This window comes from Triticum aestivum, chromosome 1B, assembly GCF_018294505.1.
Source record: "Triticum aestivum cultivar Chinese Spring chromosome 1B, IWGSC CS RefSeq v2.1, whole genome shotgun sequence".
In the NCBI taxonomy this organism is placed as follows: Eukaryota; Viridiplantae; Streptophyta; class Magnoliopsida; order Poales; family Poaceae; genus Triticum; species Triticum aestivum.
In genome coordinates this window covers 25,273,425-25,283,440 of record NC_057795.1, presented here as the reverse complement: position 1 = coordinate 25,283,440, position 10,016 = coordinate 25,273,425, and the positions used below count along the sequence as shown (strand labels likewise).

General features: G+C 43.9%; 1 protein-coding gene across 1 annotated transcript; it reads left to right on the top strand.

The window, feature by feature from the left end:
- Window positions 1–2,779: 2,779 nt before the first annotated feature.
- LOC123104758 (uncharacterized) lies at window positions 2,780–8,851 on the top strand. The gene is made up of 7 exons (XM_044526640.1): window positions 2,780–3,026; window positions 3,108–3,229; window positions 4,823–5,252; window positions 5,326–5,447; window positions 5,561–6,006; window positions 6,126–6,229; window positions 8,418–8,851. Exons 3-6 carry the CDS (start codon window positions 4,834–4,836, stop codon window positions 6,216–6,218), a joined length of 1,080 nt encoding a protein of 359 aa, XP_044382575.1. The 5' UTR covers window positions 2,780–3,026; window positions 3,108–3,229; window positions 4,823–4,833; the 3' UTR covers window positions 6,219–6,229; window positions 8,418–8,851.
- The last annotated feature ends 1,165 nt before the right edge of the window (window positions 8,852–10,016 follow it).

The window sequence follows — 10,016 nt, the reverse complement described above, 5'->3', positions numbered from 1 at the left end:
AAACCAACGCAAGCTCAAGACGTAACAATGCCTCATGTGATGCTTACTGAAGGGAGTATGTACATGGTTAGCTTACGACGTTTCCGCCGATGACTCACCAAAGTGCATACTCTATTTCTTTGAAAGATGGAAGGCTCAATATTAAAGAATGGAGCAAACTAATGAAGGCGGGTGCGCAACCGATTGGAGACAACATGCGTCTGAGCAAATCAGAAGTTGGTGACAGGTGGATCTCCATTCTTCATTTTGGAGATGGACTAGTTTACCTGTTATATGCTATTTTACGTAGAAGAGAGGACTAGGTCCTAGGTAGTAAGAACAATTAGCTAGGGTTGATTATGACTATGATGATGATGATGAGTTATGTGCTACAATGTGTTAGCTAGAATGATGAGATGTCGTATGACTCATAGATGATGATTATGAGGAGTTGTTATGATGATGCATGAGTTGTTATGACTATGATGATGATGATGATCATGATGAGTTGTTATTATGATCATGATGAGTTATTATATTATTGGATGATCATAAAATCATATGATGAGACTACTTTATAAAATCTGTACAAATACAACTCAAATAAGCAGAAGAAAAAAACAGGATGTAGCAGTAGCGCTGGTTATACCCACGCGACTGCTAGGTAGGATAGCAGTAGCGCTGGTTCCGCCCACGCTACTGCTAGGTAGGTTAGCAGTAGCACTGGTCTGGCCCACACTACTACTACACAATAGCTGTAGTGCCCTACCAGTAGCGCTGGACCCAACGCTACTGGTAGTATTTCAACCCGCGCTACTACTATGGTTTCCCCTAGTAGTGTGACTTGATTTGGCGAAGGGGCAGAGCATGCAAGGCTAGACTACATAAGTTATACATAGACGATAAGATTTGGTCTCATGCTTAAATTTACTTTTTATTATAGCTAGCATGGTCCAATGTTGTCACAGTATCCATCAAATATGAAGAGTTAAGTCTATATCTATTGCATGAAGTAGCTATATACTATAGAACATGCGCTAGCTACCAATATGCATGCATATATTTTATGTTTGCCTTCTAAGAAGGAGAAAGTAACTATTGGAAACATCATTTTAAGTGCAATATTTCATACTGATATAACTTATTACAAGCATCTTATATACACACATGATTATGTTCAACATGAACATAAGAAATATCTTGAATTTTCATGGTTACAGATAGACCAAAACATACCAAATAAACTATAATCTAATTATTCTTTTATTTCGTGCCTAGAATACCTCATTTGTTACTGAAAGATAACAACCGCAGAATGTGTTGTTCTAGCCTGAATTAAAATAAGTAAATAATACATTACAAATATTTCAAATATGATAGTCTTCTTTTTTAAGGAAAAAGAGATTGGGATGGGTGAGGAAGGAGAGCAGATAGATTGGGATTTTTAAGAGAGAGTAGGGCTGCTCTTCATGGTTGATTTATTATAGAATTGGATCAGTGCTTGGGGCTGGTGTGCTGGTTGATTTACAGATGTGTACGAGCTCCAATGTGGTTCATGCAAATGGTGAACAGTGAGCTCCAATTGAATGTTGTGAAGAAGTGGACACTGTGACATGGAGATAGCGGTGGTAGCTGCAATTTTCCCAAACGTTGTTGTCCTTCAGCCATTACACTAAAGGGGTTGTTTTTTGAAAGAGATCCCTTTCTGAATTATTAGTTCAGAAAAAACAAGTACTATAATTCATCTAGCACCATACTACCAAATGGACACAGCTAAGCAGGTTAATCAAAATATCTTACAGGAATCTGCTACTTTGGAAGATAGCTTACAAGATTTTGGAGATTGCTACCTGTTCTCTCTTAGTTCACTGACCTTCTGCGTGGGAGGCGTAGTCGTTCAATTTTGGCAAGGATCAATAACCATGCATGTCGGTGTTATGCAGAAAAGCATGTTAGATCCACAGACTAATATATTTGTTTGGTTTCTAATGCATTTACTTGTGTCTCATGTTTCTTAAGAATATTGCCTGATATGTGTCTAATAAATTAAGAGATTGCATCTGCAGCGGTCTATAGCTACATAGAGGATGACTAGCCATTGACAAGCACCATAATGTTTTTATTTCACATGTGAGAATTAGTCCATGCATTAGAATTATAATTACTTATGTGGAATTTCCTCATAAAGTCTTGCTAAGTTCGAGTCGACTGAGACATAACGAAGTCTCAGCTGATGCTATATGCATGAGATCTTACATTAAGATTCCTGCAAAAAAAAATCTTTTTTTTTCGTTCTCTCTCTTTCATGTTATGTCACTTGACTGAGACTTGGTTAAGTATTAGTCGATTTAGACCTAGCCATATCCTTTTGTTATCAAATAATCGTACACTAACCAGTGGCAAGACGGTCGAAATCTGCACACATACAACACTCATTGTGATAAGTGGTTAAATACATAATTCTTTTATCCCGTTGCAGTCCCTTTTGCTCTTTTTTCTTTTGATGATGAGTTGAGGCCCTTTTGCTAGTCAGTTCTAAAAAAGGGTCAAAACAGTGATTTCGGCCTCCGCGGGCGTCCAAAGCGCTGCTGAACAGGCCAGGCTTCCTCCAGCCGGGCTGCCAGCCCATGGAACTGCGCCAGCCAGCCGAACGGGCCCACGGAGCCGGAAGAGGGCGACAGAACCGGAAGCTACGGATCCTTGTCTCGAAAAAAAAGAACCACGGATTGGAAACTCTTCGCTGGAAGCTTCTCGCCCTCCTACGGTCGCCGCATCCGCCTCTCGTCCCCTACGCCGCCCACCGCCCGCCGCCCGCCCCCCGCCGCCCTAGACCCCAACATCCCGCGCGGCCACCGCGGGCATCCACCCCGCCACCTCACCTGCTGCCGCGTCGACCGGGACGGCCGCCGCAGGCATCCACTCTCCTACCGCCGCAGGCATCCACTCTCCTACCGCCGCGTCGAGCACGACCTAGGGACGGCCGCCGCCCCCGCCATCCTCACCAGGCCGCTGCCTCGCACGACGTCTCCTTGCTAGCATCTCAGCAGGTATCTCCTCGCACGTCCTCTGCCCCCTCCCCGTATTTCGTCATGTTTCCCCGCGTTCACGGCGTTCCCCCTTTGGAACAGATTGGTCGGAGATCCGCGTTGATGAGCTGAACTGGTCAAAGCCGGACGTGCGAGTGCTGCTTGTAGGTGCCATCTTGATCTCGGAACTCAGCATCGTGGATTGCGCTTCTTGGTACCTCAAGGTAATCTCTAGCAATTCACGAATCAAGGGAACATTTGTGTTCTCGCTGAATTTTCCACCATCCACCCACACATTTGTGGGCATCTTAACCTTCCACTGTTTCCGCTCTAGTATAGGTAATAACACCACTTCGATATGCTCCAAATGTCTTCATAAGTCTTGCTATAAATGACAAGTCATCAAAGAAGAGTAAAGCAAATTTCCTCAAAACTGGAGCCAAATCTCTGTTCATGGCTCCTTGTAATGTTCCTGGAGCTCCAGTCAGTCCAGAAGCCATGACCTTAGTGTCCAGTGTGTCTGAAATGCAGTCTTAAAATCCTCTCCTGGTGCTAGTCTGATTTGGTGTTATCCTGCCTTCGGGTCTAGCTTTGGAAACCAGGACGATCTAATCAATCCATCTAACAATTCATCTAGGACTGGTAAAGGATATTTTCCTTCCTTTGGGTTTTAAAGCATTCAAATGCCTATAATCAATCACCATTCTTCATGTGCCTTCTTTCCCCTTGATCGTAATAACTGGTGAAGAAAAGGGACTATTGCTAATCTGAATCATGCTATTTTTCAGCAGTTCAGCTATTTGAGTCTCCATTTTATCCTTTATAAATGAGGTGCAGTCCTGTACTAGTCTTGCTCCTGGCACTAGTAGTGGTATAGCACAATCACAATCTCTTCTGGGAGGTAACCCTTCGGGTGAAGAAAACACTTCAGGAAAGAGGTCTAATATCTGTTGTATCTCTTCAGTTATATTGGATCTAGTGTCTGACAACAGTGCACTGATAGTAATAACTGAGAGCATATTCATCTGGTATTGCTCCTTGTAAAGTTACTACAGTTCCTTGGTAATGAAATGCAACCCATTTCTGCAACCAGTCAAATTGCAGGCGCCATCAGATGGAGCAGCCGGCGGTGGTGAGGCGGCAGTTTGCTCGGGCTCTAGTTTTCTAGCTCCTCTTCCTCCCTTTCTCTCTCACATCCCACCATAGCTTACTGGATCTCTCATGATGCGCAACACCCCCTGTCCATATTCGATTCCTCTCACGATCCCCTTGCAACCTAGGCGGCAGCTCCTCCAGCAGAAGCTCGCTGGCAGCAAGCTGGCCTTCCTCCAGCAAGCAGAACCTACTTGCCGGACCCTCCTACTTACTTAGTTAGCTGTGCTCTTGCTCCTCTTCCTCTGTCTCATGCTACCATAGCTCATTATGGATAAAGCATAGATGTTTCATGCTGGGTACATTTTGCTTGACATTTGTCTGGTGTATCTGTTATGTCATGAACTGTTCTTGATATCCCAATAACTAATTTACATGTTGCTTTATCCGTCATTGATAATTGTTAGGTGCTACTATTATGTCACGAGCTGTTCTGATATACTAATAACCATTGCTGCTATTCTCTTATGCGCTACGTGATACTTGCTTTATTTGGTTGCAAAATTTTGAAGGTTGCTACAATCTGGTTGTTGGTAATTTTTATGTGTAATAAAAACATTTAATTCTGCTGTGTATCTTATCAATCATTCATTGTCAGCAGCATTATGTGACTAACATTCTTCTGTATTCGTTTCTATAACAATCATTAACCCATGCTTTGACAGATTTCGTAGTCATGAACTACAATCAAGTATACAAGACTGTGTACCAGAACACGTCACGTCAAGGACAGTGTACTGTTTCAGTTAAGAAGGAGAAATACATAGACACCAACAAAAATGAAACAGATTTACACGAGGCCATTTACAAAGTCGGGCCACTTGAAGTGAAGTGTCTAGTTAAGGAGGATTGTCAATCTGACCCAGCGCCTTTCCAGTCGTATTGCATTCTTCAGGACTTTAGGCATCTGAATATAGTTTCGATTGAAAACTACTATTTTGATGAATGTGGCGAAGGACGAATGGTTTTGTCCTGGGTGGACCAGACCCTTAGAGGTTGGTTGGTGAAAGTGGCAGATGAAAAGCACAGGTTGAAAGCATTTGAATCGACATGCATGAGTTGCAAACCGTCAACCATTTTCAGAAAAATGGTGATGTAAGTAATACGTAAATGTGTGTTTCTGTTTCATTTTCCAAGTCCAGATAATTCTGACATGTCCTTTTTATAGTGGTATGTGCGATGCAGTGCAATGCATGTTGAAAAACAACGTATACCCTTGTTCCATCCTCTTGGACGATATTTACTTGGTGAATCATGCATCACCAACTGTTAAAATACTTGTTTCTGATGGTGAGAACTTTGTGAATATCCTTTTTTCCTTTCAATATTTGCCACTGAATATATAATCCTGTTTGCCTTTGATATTTGTCACTAAAGAGGTGTCCTTTTTTTTTTCCATGTAGTGATACAAATTTATCGTAACTCTCATAGAATCTCTCATGAAAGGTTGATTTGGAAAGATGTGAGAGAAGTGGTGGAGGAATGTGTTACAATTGCTGCGAAAAGAGCTATACACCCCGACGCGAAGAGATTTTTCCAGTATATAGGCTTTGCAAGTGTGAAGAAGTTAGAGTCCTACCCTGACACATGGAATGATCAAGATAAAATTCAATACCTGTTGCATGTTATGTCTGGGAAAAAGAATTATGTGAGCTCCAAAGTTAATGGCATTAGAAATTTTAATTGGCCGAAGGAAAACTCAGGTCATTTGCCTCGTTTATTTCGTGACCTGAAGGATCATCAAGAAAAAGAAACCAAGTCAACATACAACACTAATGATCCTTACGACTATCTGAGATTGTGTCGGAATGGCATTAAACATTGGGATTTGTTACCAAGTCATATAACGGTATGTGGAAATACTTTTTTCTAATTAAAATGTTAGATTATATACTGTCTCATCTTTGGAGATTTTAGTATCTTTTAGGTGTTTACGTAACTCATCTAGAAATTTATTCTTATATGCAGATCATTTGTGGTGATGTTTCTGGTTTCCTCCGATATATAGAACGGTGGAATCCCGGAATTTGGTGTGATCTATATGAGGCACTTGAGGCCTAAACAAATCTCATGTAAGTGTTCTCCTAAAACTGAAACATTATGTTACTATTTTTGTATAGACAATTCTGGGCACAATTGTTTACTATTTGATGCGACTGGTGGCCTGGGTAGTCATCCATATTACTTTAGCGGGGCGGGAGACCCTTCATACGCAGGCGGCTATGGTTATAAGAGCGCATGGAGACAAAAGCGACATACAATTTTCAAAATGAACATGTGTAGGCAACATAGCTCCGCTACCGGTTGAGTTATAAAACATTCTAGTCATGATGACTATGCTATTAGGAGTGGTGTGGCGCTGTGGGGGTGAGGGGGGTGGTGGTGGTGGTGGTGGTGATGGTGGTGAGGGCATAGAGGAGACGACGGTGCTGCTGATTGTAGGCTGCGGCTCCTCCGTAGCATGGCGTGCTTGATCGAGAGCAAAGTCCATCACCCCTTGCCTAATTCCTCTATTGCTAGTCTTGAATAGTCAATCTATATGCTTTTCATTCACCGCCTGCTTGTGGCATCTGCGCTGTTCATTCAGAATAGCAATAGTTTCAGCAACATGTGTTTTTACATGCTGTTCATTCACAGTAGTAAGAGATTCAGAACATGTTTTTTTCTGGCACTACATGCACATAATTCAGAGTAGCAAGAGATTCAGACCATGTGTGTGTTGTGGCACTCCATGCAGTTCTTTCAGAGTAGCAAAGAGATTCAGAACATGTTTTTGAGAATAAACACGCATGATGTTCAAAACTTGCTAGCGGTTCAACTTTTTGCTTGTGAGATGACTCAAATAAGCTTTGTCATTTTTTGCATCTGCATGGTTATCCTTCAGTCTGAGTGCATAGACGCCTATCGATTTCCTTCAGTGTTTTGAGTGCATGGAGGTGATTTAACTGATAGTCCATGCGCAAGAGTGTGATAGACGCCTATTGATTTTCTTTTGGTAGAGATCCACAACATCCTCACACCACTTCTTATGATTGTCCCACAGCAGTTGCCATTTTTTTTACCATTCACCATATAAACCATTGAGTGGTTGTCACATTTCCATTTTACCACAACATCCTCACATCACTTCTTATGATTGTCTCACATCACTTCTTACAATGCATTTTTCTCAGACGTAGTACCATAGTGTAGTGTACCATTTTCATACTATAGCAAGTTTGCATTATTTTTTATTTATAGAGTAATTTGTCAAAAAAATTATACCAAAGAGCAGTTTGCATAATTTGCATTTATAAACGGAGAGGAATACGTATATCATAAGCTGATGCATAGCAACAGTTACCAAAGGAACACCAAGTCAAAAGATCAAAGAGTAAACTTCTTTTTTGGGCCCCTTGTAGCTTTTTGTTCGCTCTATAAAATCCCTTCTTTTTTCATGCCTTTTTATAACTTTTGCACACCTTTCATAATTTTTAGCAACTCTTTTTGTTACCACTGACAGTTTAAGCAAGTTAAAAATCTGGCAAGCATGTGTTTTTTTAAAACCCGACATCCAAAAGTAATCATAATATGACAACCAAGTACTTACAGTTTGACAACTAAGTTAAGAAAAAAATTTGGCAACCAATTACAAATAATCTGGCAACTAGGCATTTTTCTTTAAACAAACATTTATAAGACAATTAGTTCATTTTAGTGTTCTCAAAGGTCAGGACATTGGGTGCTAAAAATAAGAACTCCCCCCTTGTAGATTTTTTTACCATAGCATAGGGGGCACAAGTGCTGCTTTAGCTTACCATAGACAGGGTCTTTACTACAGGGTGCAAGACTTCTTTTGAGAACACTATACAAATAAAATCCCTTCTTTACCATAGACAGGGTCTTTACTACAGGGTCTTACCATAGGCTAGAGGTGAAACCCATAAGATCTCGCGACCAACTCATGGCTCTGGCACATGGATAGCAAGCTTCCACGCACCCCTGTCCATAGCTACTTCTTTGGTGATACTCCAATCCTTTAGGCAAAACCGTATTTGGCAACTAGGATACAAATAAAATGACAAGTACCACACAAACCTGTGTCATGTGCCTCAACACCTCCAGCAGCCGAAAACTTGACTCAGTTCGTAGGGAACAAGGCGCCAAGATCCACCATGTGAAAGCTTGAATTGCCCTTTTTTTCTGCTGCGTGCAAGTATTTTGTGAGATGAAAAGCACATCAGGTAACATGTTGTTTTTTCTTGTTTCGTTTTTTGACAGATGGAAAGCACCTAAGCAACCTGAAGAGAAGTGATGCAGACTTTTCACATATATATTCCTGGCAAAAGCAGTTCAACTGTGTTTTTCATGTGCCAAACATCATGTATTCAGGAGCTGTGGATCCATGTTTTGCAAGGGAGCTGGGGACGGCATGGCCTACCTGTGACATTTTGCTTTTTTTCAATTCAGAAGATTCAGATTGACTCTTGTGTTGCTCATGTTGCACGTGTCATCAATCTTCTTCTTTGATCCAGAGCTAGATCAAAGAAGAAGATTGATGACACGTGCAACATGAGCTACACAAGAGTCAATCTGAATCTTCTGAATTGAAAAAAAAAAAAGCAAAACGACAGGCGAGACGTAAGGTTGGCGTGATGTAAGGTTGAAAGCGACAGGCTGAAGCAGAGACCCCCTTTATCTTATATTCCTTCTGAGTGGTGTGATGTAAGGTTGAAAGCGACATCCGCCCTCCGTCCTCGTCCGCAATTGCATCAACCCGTGGCCGCGCGCTAGTCTTCCAGCTCGCAGCCTTGTTACCACACCCGCAGCCGCAACGCTTCCTCTGGCTTGGACGCGTCGTTGTTGTCGGTCAACAAACTCACGAGGTATGAGAAGGCCACGAGTCTCGCCTCCACATCGACGGTAGCAACCGGCCCAACGGAGATCAGCCTGGCGACCTTGAGATAGACGCCGCCAGCAACGCTGCAACGTGAGATCATCTGAAACATGTTGTTGCCGCGCTAGATAACTCTCTGGTTCACTCACGGACGGAGGTAGACGAAGGCAAGCTGGACAGTTTTCCTGACACTCAAACGTCCCCTTTTTCCTCTTGACAAACCAACGCCACCTGCAAACTGAGATTACAGCCGGCTTAATAGCCCTCGGCAACGCAGCGCCTACGCTTTGGCCAAGCACGTACGCACGACTGACTACTGCATGCAAGCGCTCCACTCGGCCATGCGCACGACGCGCACAGCGCGCTACTCGCAACAGATTGCCAACAGCCCAGCTACTACAACCCATGCATACACACGCACACACGCGCGCGCGCCACGGGCACACACGCTGCCCATACACACACACGACACGCTGCAGCGTCCCACACGTCCCGTCCGTCCCGCGCGCCATCAACACACCCGACGAGTCCGACGGCACCAGTGTGTCCCGCCTGTCCCGCGCACACCCGAGACGCCCGACGAGTCCGACCACACACGCCGTGGCTTATTCCAACACACACCCCCTAAGCCTTGGCCTAGAGGAGTCCGTCGTCGTCGACGTTGGCGCCGGCCAAGAGAGCCTACTCCGCAGCTGCGGGCACTCGCGCTGGAAGTGCCCGTGCTCCCCGCACTTGTAGCAGCGCCTGCGCCGGTTGCCGCCGCTCCCCGACGCCACCCTGCGCCCGTCGTCGTCGTCCCGTGCTCCGCCTTGCTGCCGCTCCCGCGCCCGCCACTGAGCTGCCGTGAACAGGAGTTGTCCATCCGCCCGCTCGTCGTTGTCCTGCCGTCGACGCTGAACTCGCTTGTCGAACGCGCACAGCCGCCCGAGCGCTTCGTCGAACGCCATCGTCGTCACGTCGTGGAACTGCTCGATGTCGGCGAC